Source organism: Rattus rattus, chromosome 9 (genome assembly GCF_011064425.1).
Source record: "Rattus rattus isolate New Zealand chromosome 9, Rrattus_CSIRO_v1, whole genome shotgun sequence".
Classification (NCBI taxonomy): Eukaryota; Metazoa; Chordata; class Mammalia; order Rodentia; family Muridae; genus Rattus; species Rattus rattus.
Genome location: NC_046162.1, coordinates 75,762,190 through 75,783,242, shown reverse-complemented (window position 1 = coordinate 75,783,242; position 21,053 = coordinate 75,762,190). Strand labels below are relative to the sequence as shown.

The 21,053-nt window shown below is 49.8% G+C and overlaps 1 protein-coding gene across 1 annotated transcript in view; it reads right to left on the bottom strand.

Moving 5' to 3' along the window:
- Slc39a11 (solute carrier family 39 member 11) overlaps nucleotides 1-21,053 on the bottom strand; it is a 412,294-nt gene that overhangs the window by 284,529 nt on the left and 106,712 nt on the right. Inside the window, exon 4 of the mRNA XM_032912669.1 lies at nucleotides 2,193-2,351. Coding sequence (XP_032768560.1) covers nucleotides 2,193-2,351 — 159 coding nt within the window. The remainder of the gene's footprint in view (nucleotides 1-2,192; nucleotides 2,352-21,053) is intronic.

The following is a 21,053-nucleotide window of genomic DNA, read 5'->3' as shown; positions in this document are numbered from 1 at the left end:
AGAAGCTGGAGTGATCATAAACAAAGCCTGCCTATTTGTCAGACATTCTGAGACGCGTTCCCCTTCTCCCATTAAGAGTAGCAATTAATTTCTGCTCTAGTGTTCCAGGTCAGATGTTTACTGAATCTTCTGCCAACGAGTGAGGTCTGGGCACCGAAGGTTAGGGCACCTCTTTCTCAGCCCTTCTGCAACCCCACCCCACAGCCTTTAGCATCCACTCCGCAATCATTTCTGACTTTCTGTATTATCTACCCAGAGCTTGCCCCGAAGCATCTCTGTATCTAAAGCACAGATTAATTAAAACAAACACGAGCCAAAGATTAACAATAACAACAAAGAAAGCACGCAGCACGCAGCACGGTACAAAGTAGCCAATGAGTATTTACACTGCCCAGAGAAATCCCCTCTGCTCAGGCAGCTGGTCAAATACACCTGCCGCCAAGTCTGGTCCCCTCACCGTTCCCCCCCTCTCCCAGGTCCCAGTAAGGCTGGCCAATCACGACTGGAGGGCCCTGAATGAGAGACTGGCTTAGGAGCCCAGGTGGCCCTAGTAAGCAAGCAGAACGGGAGGCGAGCAAGGGCAGTGCAGAGCCACTGAGCCACTTCAAACCACTGCTCAGCCGTGTGGGCCCCTCTGGTCATGACTTTCCTTCCCGTATGAGTGGGAAATCTCCCAAAGAGAAGTTGACACACAGCTAGACAGTTCTAAGAATCCTCAGCTCCCCGTGATGGTTTCTAAAAGCCACCAGCACATACAGTTAGATCTGACAGCAAAAAAAAAAAAAAACGTCCAGGGGGCAGAAACAGACTGTGCCATTCAAGCTTCCAGAGGAAAGACAGCAGCTGACAGATGGTGGTTCCTTAGGAAACTATCGCCAGCCGGCCGTGCGGCCGTCGCATCCGACTAGGTCCAGGGGATGTGTTCGAGTACGTGTGCCCTGCAAGTGATAAGTCTTGTGGCAGCCCCAGGCCCAGCGATCTAGATCAACCTTTCCTCTCTCGAGCTGGTCATTTAAGGTGAGACAGGAGGAAAGGCTCAGACATGGATGCACTGGCCTGAAATCCCAGCGTTTGGGAGTTGAAGCAGGAAGACTGAGTTCAGGGCTAGCCCGGGTTACATAGAAAGGAAGGAAGGAGGCAAAGGGAAATAGGGAAGGAGGGAGGGAAGAAGACAGACAGGGAGAGAGGGAGGGAGGGCGAGAGAATATATAAGGGAGGGGGATACAGGAGAAGCAGAGGGAGAGAATACACACACAAGAGCGGTTCCGCTGTGTCCTGGAGCACATCCCCGACTCCATCTAACAGAAAAACAATCTCACTTTTCTCACATGCCCCTCCCCTTTCTGGGTGAGCAGTGAACCAGGCACCAACCTGGAGGTACCTCCATCCAAGACCTACTGAGCAGGTATGTGGTACGGGGACCTGACACACATCCCACCCTGTGAGTGACATCAACCCTTATCTGCTCTGCCAATAGCATGCGCTGTGGTAACAAGAGTTTAGCTAAAGGCTTCTCCTGGCTGCCGACACACAGTCTGGCCGTGGCTCTCTGCTTGGCCAAGCAGTTCAAGCCAGAAAGGGATGCTCAAACCAAGCCCAAACCACCTGTCTGGTTCCCACCCGGAAGCTCGATAGCTCTGGTTCTCCCCAACACTGATGTTTTCGTTACTGTTCACATCTTACAGTCTCCGGATGGTAGGGAGGGGAAACCTGGAGCTCAGAGAACACGTGGCCATAAATGTCAGAGGTGAACTCCAACCTCTCAGACTCCCCCTCCACCTGCCACTTCCTGTAAACCTGGGTGTATGTGAGGAACTTGTAAAGGTCTTTCTATCTTTGGCTGTGTTGTTATTTCCCTGATGACTCCGTCAGCTCTCAAGCTCTCCTAGAACCACGATCCTAAGCCCGTCCCCCTCCCCCCAGTTCCGGTTGATCACGTAAATGTACGTGAGCGCTCCACAACGGCTACCATTTACACATCTGACATTCAAAATCTGAACTCAGCAAGGAGTGAACAGCGAGGAATTAGTCATGCTAACAGGCGGGTGGGTGCTTTCTTGATGGAAGGAATCACCACTCACTCCTTCTGACGACCTGTCTGTTTAGACTCCACCAACCATCTGAGGTAGGAATGGATCCAGCAAGGCAAGCAGAGAGAAATCTGCTTCCCAGAGCGGGACAACGATACTCACCAGGTGGGGCATCAGGAGGTCAGCCAGGTAGACAAAAGCAGCTCCCAGGGTGAAGCCAACGGCCACTGGGAAGAAGGCGAAGGCACCAAAGCCCCCTGAGGAGGTGGCCATCTCAACCGCTGGTGCGAGCAGTGACCAATAGGAAGCCGCTAACATGACCTGGAGAAACCACAGGGAGAAGCGAGTCATTAACCAACCATAAGGCTTTGGGGGGGTAGGGGAATAACCCATACCACTCCCACCCCCCGAGGAGAAAGACCAGCCCATAAGGCTTTCTGAGGAGGGAGTCCTCCACCTTCCAAGAGGTGGAAAAACCAACCCATAAGGCTTTGAGGATGGCGAGAGTCAACCAAGGCCTTCCAAGGAGGAGCCTCGTTGTTCTCTTCATCCTAAAATAAGCCACGAGAGTTCACACTTGTTAGGCCTTTAACCCAGGTGGCAGGTACTGTCTCAACCAGGAGACTAGCAAAAGTTCCCCCCGAATTCTTGTTTATGAACCTAACTTGACAAAGGAAAGGCCACTGGCAAGTAGCCTGAGCTTTTGTAAACAACCCTTCACTCACACTCCCGTAAGCGTGAAACACACTGGGTCACCAAACGGCAAAGGCATGAAACTTACAGAGGGGCTAGATGAGGAGAGGAAAGGCGTCAGCAGGAAAGGGAGGGGCAACGAGAGGGTAAGGGGAGTCGATATGATCAAAAATACATAACATATATGTATGAGGATGTCATGAGATCCACTACTGTGTATAATGTAGTTAATACGCGCTAATAAAACCACGTAAGATAAAGAAACCCAGTTTGAGGCAGGGTTTCTGATCTGAAAGGATGGGGTCCAGTTTGCTCCTGTGAAGGCTCAGACACTGGAGTTCTTATCCAAGCGTGATTTTTGCACTCTAGGGACAGGTGACATGGGAGTCGCTTTGTCACACTGGGAGTGGGGGAGGAGGCTACGTCTGGTGATAAACACCCTCCCACGCACATCACAGCCCCTGACAGCCAAGAGACATGTGGCCCCAGATGTGAGTCCTAAGGCTGTTGAGAGATGCTGTTCCAATTTCAAGCTCCCTAGACAAATTGTTCATAATTCCACGGGCTCCACTGCATTAGAGCACAGCTGATTATTACAGAGATCCTCCTTGTGTTGGATGACAGGTGTCTCCTTCCATGTTTCCCTCCTTGCTCTTTTCCCGCTCTCTGGCACGTCAACAGCGGTGGGTCTTCCCCCTTGTGTCATGTGACGGCGTGTGAAACGTCTGAAGACGTCAGTCCATCAATGTCAGATTAGTTCCTGCAGTGTCCTCCTCTCTAAAACTGAAGAGTGGAGCTAATAACTATTGATCAACAGCCATTTCTAGGCACCAAGGTTTGTATTTGATATCTTGTCTTGTCATCTGCACCCCAGGAGACAGGTGTTCTCTGTTATTTGTGGAAAAAGAAATTGAATCGCAGGCTGGGGATATGGGTTCCGGGAGTGAAACATTCCCTATACAAGCAGGAGGGCCTAAGTCAAATCCTCCTGAATCCGTATTTAAAGCGGAGTGTAGCAGCCCATGCTTGAAATCCGAGCTCTGGGGAGGTAGAGACAGGCAGATCCCCTGGGAATGCTGGCCACCCAGCCTAGACAAATTGACAGCTCCCGGTTCCAGGAGAGACCCTGTCTCAATAAACAAACTGTCTAACAACACCAGAGTTGATCTGTGACCTCCATAAGAGTGTACGTGCATGTGGATGCATACCCACTGTGCTGGCTAATCTTGGTTGTCAACTTGCCCCCACCCCCAAGAGGGGACCGGAACTGAGGAATCAGCTCCACCAGAATGGCCTGTAGGCATCTCTCTGTGTGGCATTTTCTTGACAGATGTGAAAGGGCCCAGGCCACTGTGGGCAGTGACACACCCCTGGGCAGGTAGTGCTGGGTTACATAAAAGCAGTAGTTGAATGCGAGGCTTGGAATGAGCAGTGTTCCTTGTTTCTGTATGATTTCCTACCCAGGGTCCTGCCTTGACTTCTGCCATGGTCTCCCTCTGTGATGGGCTATGACCTAGGACTTAGTTTTAAGGTGAAGTAAACCCTTTTTCCCCGAGTTTCTTTTGGTCAGCATTGTATCACACCGACAGAAAAATAAACGAAGACACTCCCACATGCAAACGTGCACACACACACATGCACACACACACACACACACACACACACACACACACACACACACTAGAAATGGGGAGAGGAATTGAATCTTAAATACGGGCAGTAAGCGGCAGATGCGGGCCAACCGGCACCGCAGTCAACCCAGTGACCGGAAGAGAGACGTGCAGCTGCTCTCACAGGTCAACAAGCTCAATTTGACAAAGTGTTCTCCGGGGCTGACCGAATTAATCATTCGCCTGTGGCTTTTTAATCTTACGCATGCTGTGACATCGTCGTGGCTAGAGTCCACCCACCACCTGTCGTAACAGTCACAGACGACATAGACAATGTTGAATGGGTTTCTAAATTTTACTTAATTATGCCACATCACCAGTCTCCGAAATAACACGCGGAGTGACAACCAGGCGTTAGGACGGCAAGACGGAGAACAATCCACGCAGGAAGCCGTGGATTGCCTTCTGCTAGCCATGGCTCACACAGAGCCGCATGCTCGGGGAACTGGTTGTCCCAGCAAAGGTCTTCATGTCACCCATGGAACTCTGCCTGTGCCTTTGACGCTCCAGAAAGGAAGAAATTATGTCGTCTCAACTAGACCGGTGCAGAGATTGACCAGTTCATACCATGAGCCTGCACTGTCATGAGAGACCACAGAAGGATCCGGAGACTCCCCGTCCAGAATTCTACTCGTCAGCTTTAGGCTTCCACAGCCCTTGTAAGTTCACCATCTGCACAGGGATGGGACACAGACTCACTCCTCATTCTCCTCTGTGAACCTGACCCGACCAGGAATCCATGCCCCACTCGGCTCCCACTTCAACAGTTTCAAAACCATTTAAGACCCAGGGAAAGCCAACTTGTCAGACCATCCGAACTCTCTACACACTGCGAGGCAACGAAGCCACTCTGCCCAGCGTCACCTCAGCTGGGCACCTCAGTCTGGCCCGTTCCTATTTCAAAAACCTACTCCAACATTCTCCTCAGCATCTCAGGAACCAAGGCTGTTTTCTGCCTGTGATGGCTAAACTTGGTTGTCAACTTGCTTGGGTCTGGAATCAATTAAAAGACAAGCCCCTTGGCACTGTCTGCCGTCAGAGGTTTCCTTGATCACACTCTCAGAAGAAAAGACCTCCCCTAAATGTGAGTGGCACCTCCCAAGGGCAACCCAGATAAAAAGAAATGGAAAAACAAACAAACAAAACAAAACATCAGTTTTTTGCCTGCTTGCCTTCACCATGCTGGCAACTTCGTCTGCTCCGTTCCTGAAGCATTTCTTCACCAATAACAGAGCCAGCATCCCCAGGCTTCCAATGCAGACGGAAGCCATTACTGGGCAGCCAGACTATATCATGTAAGGTAACCTAATAAAATTCATTTTCATAGGGTTTATTCTACCAGGCCTGTCCCCTAGATCCTCAAGAAGACTGCCACAGCTAACTCATGTCCCTGGGCATGAGAAACACGCCAAGTTCTCACAGATACATTATTTATGATGGAGCAGATAGCCAACCTCTTCAGAGGCCATGCTGGACTCTGGGATGCTTGGAGAGGATCCAGACAACACGGGTGGACCGCTCCATGGTAACCACTGTTCTTCACCCTTCTGGTCAAATCTAGAGCCCCACTGGACTACCTTCATTTTTAATTTCCTTGCCAGCTTCCTGATTTACACATAAATTGAGGCGTGCCAACAGAACAATGTGTACACGGTAATGGGTTGACATCTAAAGCGGGCAGGGCCTATTACGAGGACACATGTGGTCAGACCTGTGACTCTCTCCTTTCCTGTGGCAGAAGGAACTCTGTGGGTGTGACCACACTAACCACAGAGATGGAAGAGATAGCCGTGGTCGTCAAGGTGGGGCCAACATTGTGCCAAGGACCCTAGCTGTGGAAAGTCAGGACCCTAATCAACTGTAAGGACCTGACCTTGAATGGCTGCCCTCAGAGGTGTGCCGAGCTCTCCAGGCCCGGCGGACACCTCTGTGTCTCCAACTGTGGCAATGCCAAGACTATCACTCCTGGCCTTTCTCCCGGCGTCTCTGACCCTTGGCTGCCAGTTCATGTCCGTGACAACAAAATGCAGACGAATCTGGACTCAGAAGCTTGGCTCTGGCACCTACCAGTGAGGTGGCCCCAGCAAACAAAAGGAGGCCTCTGTTGCTCAGTTTGGCCAACTGACAGGAATGCCACCAACCAGGGCTACTGGAAGAATGGAGCAATGGGGCCGGCATGCCAACCCACGAGCTGGCGGGAGGCAGGTGTTATGTTAGACAACCCCACTTCCCCAAGCTCTGCTCGCTGGCTCTGCTCCTCCTCCCCCGATCTCGCACAGCTCCCCTCTGCCCGGGGCCCTTCTCCATCTCACTGGATTTGCTCTCGGCATCCAAACTCCCGGGGCCGTGTAGACAACGGGACCTGGCTCGTGCTTGGAGAATCTCTGTGTGCTGCTCCCATGCAGCAGAGCAGTCTTGGAGAGAGACTTGTTTAATATCTGTTGCCTAGAGGAATTCTGTCATCTCTGCTGATGAAGGGGAGCAGTGGGGGCGAGGAGACCAGAACGGATGACAGGAAGTGGTGCCACGCTCATTTCTGAGTCTGTTGCCTTGTATTTTGAAAGTGACTTTTTTTTTTTAACCTTTCAAATTAAGTAGAGCTCAGGCTCACGCTCAGATGCCTTCAACTCTGACAAGTGCTGGCTGGGTAGTTGTTTAAAATCGGGGAGTGTTCCAGGGGTGGGAAACCAGCATAGGCTTTGCAAGGCTCTGTGGATAACATACTGAACAATCTATCTGAAAGAATCCCAGATTCCCTTGCTGCTGAGAGCAACTGTAACCCATTACTTAGTCCCGGCATTTGCTTAGCAAGACTCAGCTACATACAGTAGCTTTCCCAAAGGCCCCGGAGCTAAATGATGCCACATAGGACTGACTGCCCCAACCCCCAACGAGTTAGCACCATCCTCTGACCGTGCCAAGATGCAATCGTTTGTGAAATTGTGGAAACTTCTGAGTAGAGAACAGGTGTAAGCTACCACCTGCCTTCATCGGGCAAAGGCTCCTGGGATAATGGGGGCGGAGGCATGAAATCAGCATCAGCAAAATGGAAGATATCAGACGTTGGCAGGGACGCAGCAAAAACGTGCACACTGTCGGGGGGAGGGGGGCATGTGCACCAACACAGCTGTTGTGGAAAACGTGGAGGTTCCTTGAAAAGTTAAAAATAGAACCGTCGGGGTTGGGGATTTAGCTCAGAGGTAGAGCGCTTGCCTAGGAAGGGCAAGGCCAGGGGTACGATCCCCAGCTCCAAAAAAAAAAGAACCAAAAAAAAAAAAAAAAAAAATAAAAATAGAAATCACGTGGTACAGCGATGCGCTGGGGAGATACCTGAAGGAAATAAAGAGCGGTGTCGATGAGCAGGGCGCACTCCTGCTTATGCCAGAGTGGCAGGCAACTAGTAAACAACTGAATGAGGCCACTGAGAACCTGCATCTGGAAGAGGAACGGGGGCCTCTTTCTCTCTCTAACGGCCTCCGAGTGCCGGAGAAGCAGAGAGGCAAAGAGGCAGTTGAGGATCACATTGTGATCGCCATCCGAAGCACAATTAGAGCTGAGAATGGCAAAACCAAGCACGCACAGACCGGACTCGACACCTTCCTCCCAGGTGACCTGTACCCCAGGAGGCTCCACGTGACGTCTACTCTGGACCCGATCCTACAGCACAAGGACACGAATGAGGGGATGGGGGATACGCTGCAGCCTGAGTTTTGGTTACTATTGCGTTTCCGTGTGTCTCGGTTTTAGTGAGAAATGGTCCCCTGGGACACTTGGCCCACAGTTGGTGGTGCGGTGTGGAAAGGGTGTGGAACCTTTAAAGCATGGAGGCTTGGAGCTGGGTAGCTCTAGCCCTAAGACATGTGGCTGTTCTTCCAAAGGACCTGGGTTCAAGTCCTAGCCCCAACACGACGACTCACACAGTTTGAGGATATCCGACACTGTCCTCCAGCCCCCTCAGACACCACTTATTCATGGGGCATATATACACAAACAGCAAAGCATCCAAACAGATAAAGTAAAAAGTAAAGGGGAAAAATCTAGGGATGGAGCGCTGCTGGAGGAAGTACATTACAGAGTGGGTAGCTTTGGGGTTTTAGACTTCCTGTTTTCATATTTGGCTGTTCTCTCTCTCTCTCCCTCCCTTCGTCCCTCCTTCCCTCCCTCCCTCCCTCCCTCCTCCCCTGCTTCCTGTGTGCAGATGAACTGTGATCACCGTGTCCTCACTGGCCTGCTTTCCCCCACCAGGATGAACTACAGACCAAAATGTCTTCTCTGTAAGTCTCACTTCGTCCCAGGAGTCTGTCACAGGGAAACAAAGTAACCAGAGCACAGTGTTGATGTCTCAAGGCTTCCAGACTTGACTCATGGGAGAGTGGGAGACGATCACGTTAGGAGAAACTCGACTGGAGACCCATAGACTCTGCACCATTTTAGAAACCTCCCTGGAAACCTAAAACACTTCCACAGTGATCAGTTTAGCAGAAACTGATAGGGAGCTTCAAGCAGAGTTGGGGTACTGGGGGAGGCCATGCCAGCAAGGGTCAGAAACCAAGCAAACACTTGAAGACAAGAACACCCAGGGTTTATTCTGTGAGCACGGGTGTGGGGCTTCCGTGTAGGGGAGCCAGAGAGACATCAGACTCCACCTCCTTGGATCCATGGCCTCTTGTCTGAAGCTCTGGGTAATTCCGTTACTCACTCAAGGATACTCTGCTGAAAATGACCACACCAGGATTTGAAACCGGGCCTGACCCCAAACCCCTAATCCCCACGCAGAAGACACACATGTCACCTCTTGCCCGTTTGATAGTCCCCTACTTTTGTTATTGCCTCTGCCTGCTTCAGCAGGGTTTTATTAATAGCAACTGTGACATTTCGTCATGAGAATTTTGGTTTCTTAAAAACGAAACACAGAATAAGAATATGTTCTTGTTTTAATCGCAGGTGAGGGATATGAGGCTGCTCCAGGCTGTCCGCAGCAGCTGACTAGGATTTGCCTCATGCTCTAGCCTGGGTGTGATTTTTGTCAGTGGCAGATAGCTTCCTTGATTGTGTGACATTTGGGATTCTGGGGTATTTATGTATCCTTCAGTGGATATATAAATGCCAGGGCCCTGAGAGGTTGGCTGTAGGATGTAGGTTATTGGTTGGTTGCTGTTGGTCGTGGTTTGTTAGGTAGTCATGTGCAAAGAAGAAACAAGAAATTAGATATTAGATATCCTGATGACAAAGATCAAATTGCCCCGAGGAATTCAGCACCCCCTAACCAGTAGGACGTAGTCTAATAGCAACTTTGCCCCCTTTCCCTCTATCCTTTCTCTCTCCTATCTAGGGGGTTGAAAGGGTGGAGAAGGATGGAAGAAAAAAAGAATGCACAAAGTAGCCAAAGTCCAGCCACAACATTTCAAAACAGTTAAAGGGGGAGATTATTCATTAATTCATTAACGCCCAGTCAACTGGCTGGGCATTGGAGTAGACATCAAAACTGAACTGTCATTCACTTTACTCAAGCAATTTTGGGGACTAGAGAGATGGCTCATGGGTAAGGTTGCTTGCTAGGCAAGCATGAGAACCTAACTTCAGACTCCAGCACCTACATAAAAAACCAGGCGTGGTCACACATGTGTGGTGTCTATGTGTGTATGTGTGTATGTATGTATGTGTATGTGTGTGTATATGTGTCTGTGTGTATATGTGTATGTGTGTGCATTGTGTATATGCATGTGTATGTGTATGTATGTGTATGTGTGTGTATATGTGTGTCTGTGTGTATATGTGTATGTGTGTGCATTGTGTATATGTATATGTGTGTATGTGTATGTGTGTGTATGTGTGTGTATGTGTCTATGTATATATGTGTGTGTGTATGTGTGTGTATGTGTGTGTATGTGTCTATGTATATATGTGTGTGTGTATGTGTGTATGTGTGTGACTACAGTCTATGGAGCAGAGACTTAAGGATCACTGGCCCCAGCCTAGCTCTAGCTTTATTGAAAGATCCAATCTCAAGGTAATGAGGTAGAAAGTCATATGTCAATATGTCAGCATCTACCTCAGGCCTCAGCACACATACACATGCATGCAACACACACAAACACACGCACACAGACGGACACACACGCACACACATATGCATGCACGCACATTAAAAGGAAGCTCAGGAAACAGAATACCCAGATTCTTTCTTACATTCCCCTAGAGTAAATTCATTTCCCTGTGATCATTCTTGCAATCTAGCGGAGTTCATGATGTGATCCATGCCCTGAAAATATCCTGTCTCAAGGTCCCACACTTCCTATGGCCAGTGACTCTCCTCTGGTGTCCCAGGTGCCAGCACAGAATAATCACCAACAGTCAGCCAGCATACGAAGTGAGCCTCCTCATCTCTGTGTGGTGCTCCACCTGGACCAGTTTCCCCTCTGGAAATAGAAGCGGGTTTATGAAGAGCTCTCTAAGGGACATGGCCAACGCTCTGGCATGATGGGTGCCATCAGGCCTGCCTTTGCTCAAAGCAATGGCAGTGTAGTCACACAAAGAAACTCGGAACAGCAGAAGTGGCTGCACCTACTTCCACTGGGCCATGCTGCTCTCCACAGGATCCATTCTCTGTCTACAGAAGATGGAAAGAAACAGTTCAAAGTACCATCCCTGGGCTCTGTACCTGCTGCAGAACAGGTCCTCTGTAAACGGGTGACACGGGAAATGAACGTGGACTCTAAACTTGCAGCAGTTCTCAACCTGTGGGGTGTGACCCTTTGGGGGTCTCCATGGCCCTTTCACAGGGGCTGCATATCAGATATTCTGCAGGTTGTACGAACTGATTGATAAAAGTAACAAAATAACAGCTACAAATTAGAAACAAATTTTATGGTTGGGGGAAGGGTCACCACAACATGAGGAACCATATTAAAGGGTCACAGCAGCATTAGGAGGGTTGAGAACCATTGTCTTAGAGGGTCTGGGAAAAGGACTCTATCAGTAAAATACCCTGTAAGGAAGCATAAGCACCTGAGTTTGATCCCCAAAACCCACATCAATGATCAGGCATGAAGGCGTGTGCTTCTAATCCCAGCTTTGGGTAAGGAAGGAAAGGCTGACCCTGAGGCTCACTGCTTAGCCGAATGGGTGAGTTCTAGGCCTCACTGGGAGACTCTCAAAAGAACCAGAGAGGATGGGTCCTGAAAACAGCCCCCAAGGCGAATCAGTGGCCTCCACACACGCACACACAAGGGCACACAAAAGTGCTCCCAAGCGCACACCACACACACGCGCGCACACACACACGCACACACACATGCACACACACACACAACACAGGCACACACACATACACACACAGGCACACAGGCACACACATACACACACACACACACACACACACACACACACACACCTACAGTATAATAGGCACAAACTCACGAGCCATGAAAATCAAGGCAATAATTACTCCCGAGGTACAGAGCCAAGTAATATCTAAGTTCTGTCTCCACATCAGATATAAACATTTTTCCTTTCAACCAACCAAAACTTAGGAAGTGATTATGCAACTTGCATTATCCTGGAGGATAATGAAAGGAAGGAAGAGAAGACCCAGAGAAGATCCTTGCCCTGCCTTTACCGGGAGCTGACGATGCTCTCCCATAAGACAGATTGCAGAAGAGCTGAGACATATGCCCAGAGGCATCTAGACTGATACACGGACAAGTTCACAGCCATCCATGAAAGACTGTGACGCAGAGCCTCAAAGACCGCACGGCGTGCCCCTTGGAGGCTGGACACAGTTTGGTCAGGAAGCCAAGGATGGGTGCTTTCCAGCTGCTCAGCAGATCAAGTGCTGGACAGAGTCTGGCAAGCAGCATCGGGGCTTCTGTAGTGGGACTTCAAGGCGACCCGACCACCTCGATAGAGGAAGAAAGTGTGCCGGAGCATGAAGACATAGCTGGGTGTGGTGAAGAGGCTGCACAGGGTCGGCATGCCTGTGAGCCCAGCATTCTACAGCAGAGGCAGGGGGATAAGAAGTCCAAGGTCATCTTCCAGTTCTTTGAAGGTTGGAGGCCAGAGCAGACTACATAAGACCTTTTCCCAAAACAAAAAATGGAGAAAGGTGTGCTGGCTAATTTTATGTCAACTCGACACAGGCTAGAGCCATCTGAGGAGGGGACCACAACTGTGCAAACGCCTCCATAAGACTGGGTTGTAAGCAAGCCCGGAGAGCATTTTCTTAGTTGGTGCTTGGTGCAGGGGAGGCCATCCCTGAGCTGCTCGGTTTGAGTCTGTGGCTGCAGAGGAAGGAAAAGGCTGGCAGCAGGAAAACTCCAGTTTAGAACGATGACCTCGGTGAGGCACAAAGAATGATGCTGTGTGTGTGTGTGTGTGTGTGTGTGTGTGTGTGTGTGTGTGTGTGTGTGTGTGTTACTGTGTCAAGTTTTATGTGTTTCTGGGGATGTGGACTGGTCTTTATGGTTGTATGGCAAAGGCCTTACACACGGAGCCATCACCCCGGCCCAGTTGTCAATGCCGCCAGCCTTCGCTGCCCTTGCCAAAGGCTGGGGCAGACTGGGCTTCATCTGATATGTGTTTTGCTAAATACAGTTTCTCAAGGGAAATTGATGATCCAGGAGTTTCTTGTTTGCTTTTGATCTTGGTGGAATCACTCTTCAAATGAGTTGCTGAGGTAGAATTGATATAAACCGTACGTGTTTGAAGAATAAAATGTGACTTTTTACAACGGTCCTCGATTTTTCTGGTGCTGCGACACAGCTCCTCCTGTTGCGGCCATCCTCAGCCACAAAATTATTTTCGTGGCTACTTTCTAACTGCAATTTTGCCACTGTTAAAAATTGTGACGTAAACATCTGATACGCAAGATATGTGATATATGACTCCTGTGAAAGGACCATTCAACCCCCAAAGGAACGGTTGAGACCCATGGGTTCAGAACTGCTATTTCTGAATAGGTTTAAACTCAAGGCCTTGTGATCGCAGTAGCGCGTATGCTGGCCACCACCAGAGTCACGGGGACGCCTGACTGTCAAGCCCTGTCTTCTCGTGCCGCAGCCAGTGACTAATTATTCTCTGTCAATTTGCTTGCTCTTTGTAGTATTTTAGTGAATGAATCATGTTTGGCTTCTTTTTTGTGTTTATGTTTTTCTTTTATGTGTATATGTGTGTTCCTGCACACATTTATGTGCACCACACCGGTATAGATGGCTGCTAAGGCCAGAAAGAACAGCAGATCCCCTGGAACTAGTTGCCTATGGTTGTAAGCTGCCATGCGGGTGCTGGGAACTGAATCCGGGTCCACTGCACGATCAGCTGCTGCTTGTAACCGCTGACCCTTCTTTCCAGCTCAGACCCATTTACGTTTTTCTCCATCCATCATTGCCGAGAGATCCAATCATGCTGCATCCAAGTACCGTATTGTTTTTATTTATGCATGGTTTTATACGGCTAGGCCGTGATTTGTGATTCTACTCAGCTGCGACCAGACCTTTAGACTGATTCCAGTAGAGGGCAATACAAACAAAGTCACAGTTAATATTCCTATTCAATTTCTTAAAAGAAATAGCTGTATTGGACTTGGAAATGCTAGAAGTTATAACCATTTGTAAGTCTTTGGAAGGGAGTGCGTACCCACTCCAGGTTCTCGTGAGCCAGCTCTGCTCATGGTGGACACTGATGCTTGTCATGTGGGTTCTGGAGTCCACCCTGAAACAATCCCTGTGCTTGAGTCGGCACTGTAATCCCCAAGTGTCTGGCAAGATCCAGGCCCAGAGCTGAGAGGCAAGCTCTCGTGAAATATACCAGCAAGACTAGACCCAAAGGGGCCTCCCAGCACGGCCATGGTTAACTGCCATGAAACATCACTGGTAAAAATCCCAGGAGATAAGTTTCTTAAAGTACACACCAAGGGGTTGGGATTTAGCTCAGTGGTAGAGCGCTTGCCTAGCAAGTGCAAGGCCCTGGGTTCGGTCCCCAGCTCCAAAAAAAAAAAGCAAACGCCATCACCCGGGACATGTCTGGGCTTTGAAGGTCCAGTCCGATGTAATACTGACTCCCACTGTGCTGTGGAATCAGAGCTGAAAAGCAGTGCCTAAGCCTGTTCTTGTTCTAAATCTAAGCTCAATCCAACTGTTCATAAGCCGTTGCCAAGTGCGGTGCCCACCTACCAGGCGCTCCCATGAGCTCTGGCCTTAGCGACTCCCTGAAGGAGATCGCACATCTCCAACATTGAACCATACTTAGTGGTGTGTGTGTGTACACAGGTGTGCACACACGTGTGTTCGTGTGTGTGAGTGTGTGGAGGCCAGAGGTCAACATGGGATGACTTCATCTGTTCTCCACGTCATTTGCCTGAGACAAAGTCTCTCACTAAGCATCACTTCCACCAGTTTGGCTGGTCAGTGCGCCTCAGAGACCCTTCTGTCTCTGCTCCCCTGCCCTGAGATTACAGGTACACGCTTCCCTGCCTGCTTTTACATGGGTCCCGGGAATCCAAACCGAGTCCACATGCTTGCATGGCAAACACCTGACCGGCGATGTCAAACAACCCTGAGACCCAGGACTTACTTTCTTTGTTTGATTTCAACGCTCCTTCCCCACAGATCTATTGCTGGGATTGACAGACGGACAAGCACACATTATTACTTCGGCTCTTTCAGCGCAGACTGGCTGATCAAAAAACGACTCCCAGAAGTCTCGCTTAGATCGCCAAAATTATTAAATCCACGAAGACAAGAGAAAAAAATCGAGGGTGATGGCGGAGGGGAGAGCATGCCCACCAAACCTTTTCGCCAGCTGCCCACCAAAATGGTGTGAACACATTGCCCTCAGCAGCCTCCCATGGCAGCCAGCCACCAATCCATCAGCACCTCTCGTGTTGACGGACAATTGCACCAGCTGGCCGGGCTTCCCCGCCCCAACACCACCACTCACTCACGCTGAGCCAATCTGCCCGATCTGGTGGCTAGAAAGCAGACCTGCCCACACTGGAAGGAGGGGAGCGGGGTGAGCTGCCTGGCTCCATTGAGAGAAAACTCAGAGATCTAGGAACGAGCTTCTCCCAGTGTTGCTCCCTCGGGAGAGGTTGTGTGCCTCTCTTAGCCATCACTGGCAATAAGACTCGGGGGCAGGCCCTTGAAGGCCAAGAAAAGATGACTCCTCCCGTTACAAACAGACTCCTCCCCTTCCAGACTCTTCCCCTTCCAGACTCCTCCCCTTCCAAACAGACTCCTCCCCTTCCAAACAGACTCCTCCCCTCCAAACAGACTCACAGATCACCCCACCACTTGGAAGAACACAATACTCTCGTTGGAATATGAAATACTCAAGTGTTTTAAACACTGGACCTGGACCTGGTAGTGCTATTTTGGAAGGTTCTAGAAACTTGAGAGATACAACCCAAATAGAAGTAGTTCACTGGAGGGTGGGTTCTTGGGGATATGTTAACCCAGCCTGCTTCCTGTGTTGCTCTCTATCTTCTGGTCCACCATGATGTGAACATCCTCTTGTCATATGCTACAATGGCCACGAATTGAGCTGCTTCCTTGTGAAGTTTTTCTCCTACAGTGCACTGACACTGGTAGGGGACAGGAGGAATTACGGTATGGGACAGGATGGGAACACTTTCACATTCTATACTATAAAGACACTCTTGAACCCCACACTCTGAAAAAGAATCTACACGTGCATGTGAGTAGGAGGTCAGCCTATAAGCACTGCTCACGGCTTGTTTGTTCTGAGTTATGCCCAACCCAACCCAGCCAGTCTGAAATGGAATGTTGATAGCAGAAGATGTTAATTAGAATCCCCCTGTCTCAAGCAGCACCTGAGTTCTGACTTGCAGAACGAGTGAAGAATATGAGGGGGTCATAAGTATTCTAAAACCATGCTGAGCATCTAACCAGAGGGGCGAGACAGATCTCCAGGACACGACTGCCCCATTCCCTGTCTTTCTCCTAAATAATATTCCAGATGAATACGAGGTGGAAGCCAGGTTTTCTAAGATGTTAGTCCATTGTCTTCTCAGATTTCGGGCTCTCCGAATGAAGCACGGTTTTACGATTCAGTTCCTGCCTCTGCTCATTGGCATCTGCCAGTGACAGGCAGTCATGTGATCTGGTGTTCCGGTTAAAAAACTAAGAGCTGGGACCAGAGAGATGGCTCATGGTTTAAGGGCACCAAATGCTCTTCCAAACGACCCGGGTTCAATTCCTGTCACTTACACGGCAGCTCACAACTGTCTGTAACGCCAAGATCTGACACTCTCACGCAGACATACACGCAAGCAAAACACCAATGCACGTGAAAAAAAGTAAACTTACAACAAAGTCAAAATATGTCTTTCGTTCCTTTAAGTCGTGCCTGTCTGTCAGGTATTACAGACCGGGTTATGCAAAAGTGACTAATTCACGTGCTTTGCTGTGGTGACTTCAGTGAGAATGGCCTCTTTAGGCTCCTATGTTTGAATACTTGGACCTCGGTTGGTTGAACTGTTTGGGAAGGATTAGAAAGTGTGGCCTTGCTGGAGAAGCTGTGTCACTGGGGCTGGACTTTGAGATTTCCGAAGACTCCTGTCATCCTCAGTGCCACTGCTTCTCTGGCTCCTACTAGCAGATCAAGATATGAGCTGTCACCTGCCACCCGGCCTTTGCTCTATTGTCATTGGATCGAACCCTCTGAAACCATAAGTCCAATTGGATGTTTTTATTTTATAAGGTGCCTTGGTCACGGTGTCTTATCACAGCAATAGAAGAGTAACAAGGACAGGCATGAAAGTGTTTCCTGCACTAGACTCCCCAGAGAAAAGTGAAGGATCCCACCTGTATAATGGCCGTGGTCCCTAGGAGAGGAAGAGAAGGGGGCACAGAGAGAGCGCCAGGGCAGGATCTCAAGAGAGAATTGACATAGTGGAGGAAAACCCCTACTAGGAGTGTCTGGTTTAGCAAACAAAACTACTGGAAACCAGTTGATGCAACAGGGAAGGATTAGGAGGTGTGGGCTTGTTGGGGAAGCTGTGTCACTTGGGGCAGGCTTTGAGGTTTCAAAAGAGCCACGCCATTCCCCCAGGCACTCAGCCTTCTTCCCAGAAGGTGATCTCTCCAAGGGTTGCTACACGAAGGATGACATGAGTTTGTCCGTGTAAAATGCTCAACAACAGAGCGGGCCCGGGCATGTCAGGCACTACATGTTGCTATGTCTCTATTCCTACTGTTACGGCAGCCAGTGACCTGAGACAAGAAGAGGTTGAACCAAAGCCTTCCAATCTACACTTGTGTGTAGAGTTGTCGGAGGAACAGCGGGACTCATTGACAAGCGGGGTATGCATCCGTATGTACATCAGGGGCTGCGCAGCCGCAGAGGCAACTTCCGCATGAGGACCTAATTGAAGACTGTCTGAGAAACTAAAGATTGGTGACGCAGACAATGCCAGCCAACCAGGAACTGCCACTTAGAAGACAAGCTTGCTTGGGACCAACAAGATGTGATGTGGGCGGAGAGTATAAAGGGCGCTCCCCGAGGATTAATAAATGAGCTTGCAGCAGCGGACAGCATTCCCGAGAGCTTGCGGTAGTTTTCTCACCGGCGTTCTCACCTGCTCCCAGAGTCCAAGCCATTGATTCAGCACCACCTCATCCCCAACCCCCAAGGGCAAGTATGGTCGGGTAGCGAGTGGTCCAAGGCATAGAGCAGCATAGAGTAATGGGATTTTAGGCCGTATGTATCCATCCTGAAAACTGTGGTACCCTTAACTGAGAAAAGAAGCCTCAGGGCAGAGCCAGCAGTCACTGTGTGTTGAAGCTGCTGGACCAGGCTGTCCACCAGCCAGCTAGCCTGAAGTCTAGAACGAGGATCACGAGGAGTGGATGACCCTGCAATCAGAGAGGCTGGCTAGTCGAGCACAGCAGTGACTGATGGCCTGAGCTAAGAAGGGGAGAGGGGCGGAGGGGCTGAAGGACTAGTAGGGAAGGTGGCAAGCTGGTGGAAGGTTCCAAGATGGACGGAAATAGAAGAGAGGAGACAGCTCTAATTGGTTGATTTCAAATTCCTCTGATAAAAGTGATGGCTGAGTGGGTTAAGATGTCTACAGCCAAGCTTGACCATGAGAGTCTGTGCCGAGGTGAGAACTGACTCCTTCAGATTGTCTTCTGACCTGTACATGCATGCCATGCACATTCATGCATATGCAAACATACATATACACACATGCACAATACACATATACACGCACACATGCATACTTGCACACACACACATGCTCACATACACATATACATACCCATGTACACATATACACATGTATAAATACACATATACACTCACACATGCATACATGTGCACATACACATACACACACATGCTCACATACACATGCACACATACACATATACACATGTACATATATACACACATGCATACATATACATGCACACATGGCACACACCCATACATGCACACATACACATGCCCATGCACACACACACAAAAATATAAATTCAAAAGTGGAGCTGGAGAGACAGGTTAGTTGGTAATGTACCTGACACATGAGCATGATACCTGACTTTAATACCAAAAACCCAAGTTTAAAGACGAACAGGCCTGGCGGTGCACACTTGCAGCCCCAACACTAAGGAGGAGGTAGATCAAGACAGTCTGGCTGGTCAGTGTAACTAAATCAATGAGCTCTAGGATCAGCTAGACACCCTGACTCACCAAACAAGTGCACGGCACCAGAGGAGGATACCTGAGGTTGATGTACCTCATGCACCTGCACACACATGTGCATCACGCCTAGTATGACAAGCTGGGGAAAGGCATCAATCAGCAACTCGCTGCCAAAGAAACCACTACCTGGGGTTACCGAGGAACACAGCAGGTGCCCCACCTTGCCTGTAGTCCAAGGAGCAGGAGAGAAAGCTGCACGGCCAGGCTTAGGGAGGAACTGAGAACACCACAGGGCTGAGGATAAATGGCTTCTTGTCATCCCTAAGACTGCCAGAACAGTCCCCAGTTCCCTCAACTAGGGGGGGACACAATGAGCAAGCATGTGCTACTTGACACATACTGGGCACAAGGAATCCTGGACACGCTGAACACTGGCACCATTACCCACTTGGAAATCGTGTTTCAATTTCGGTCTCCAGCACCGGTAAAGGACACCAGAGAAAACAAGCAGGAAGAAGACAGACCTCTGGCGGAAACCAGAGGGCTCAAAAAAAGTCATCATCTGTGGAAAGGAAAACCTGGACTCGGGTCAGGGAGGTCAGACTGTGTGGGATGAGCCTGCAGAAAGGACTGGCGCTCGAGAAGAAACTGAAAGAGTTATAAGGGGAAGACACCAATGCGTTCTGAACACATCCACGAAAGGAGCGTTTCCTCTTTTGCTGGAGTTGAGGTTGATGAGCTGTGCCACCAAGCAGAGGGGAAGAGCCGTGGTTGACACACAGGGAGAAGAGGAAGGTGAGAGACCCACCGGGCAACTAACCAACGGACCGGAGGCTGCAAGAGAGGGTAAGAGGAGGAAGGGCCCCAGCCTCCAACCCCAGAAACTGTAGGCTCATCCAGAGGAGCAAGTTTCTCAAGAAACGGACATAAGAGGTTCCTCCTGGAGAGGAGGGACTGAGTGCGAGGACAGCCTGTGTCCTTTTCTCCACAGGCCTCTTATGAGCACCCTGGATGTGCATCTAGTCTTTGAAGGGTGGAGGCAACATTCAAAAACATGAAAATCACTTCAATGTCTAACAAGCCACTCATTAAAACTGGGACGCTTACGCCAGGTATAGTAGCAACGCCTTTAGTCCCAGCATTCAGGAGCAGAGGCAGACGGAGCTCTGTGAGCTCACCACGGCAGGTGACTAGAGTCCTTTCTGATAGCAGACCCTCTGCCCGACTGACAGGAGGGCCCACCCTAGGTCCCACTGCACCTGTCCTGAACTCACCCCGCCCCGGGGAATCATTTAAGACATTTCCTGGCCTGGCTGCATCCTGAAATGTTCATTGAAATTAAATCTTGGGAAGATGTTCAAAGGGCTTCAGAGGAGTAATGAGTCTGCATTCAATTACTATCTTCCTTCATCGGGAGAATCACCTCAATGATTCCCTTAAAGCCTGGGTAGAGGTGGTTTCTCAGTGCCTGCTCTGAGATTGTACGTTGATGCTCTGACACGCATAAGAGTCTGGAGAAACAGGGCTGAGCCTACAATCAAACACACATGCGCACAAACAACACACACACACGCACACACACACACACACACACACACACACGCACGAACGCATGCACGCACACACACGCACATGCACACGCACCCCTCCAGGACCCGTGACACCTGAGCCCCACACTTGCTTCAGAAATATTTGTGAGCCAGGCATGTAGGCTCACACCTACAATCCCAGCTCCCAGGAGGAAGTGGGAGGAGAGCCAGAAGTTCAACGCCAGCCCGAGACCAGGGAGTGAGTTTGAAGCCAACCTGAACCATATATATAAGATTGTCTCAAAAGGCGAGAATGAGAGCTGGAGATAACAGACGTAGAGTGCTTACCTAGCACTCATGAAGCCCTGGGTTCAAGCCCCAGAGCTGCATAAACTAGGTATGGTGGTGCACGCCTGTAATCCCAATACTCACAGGCTTAGCATGAGGATCAAGTTCAGGGCCAGCCT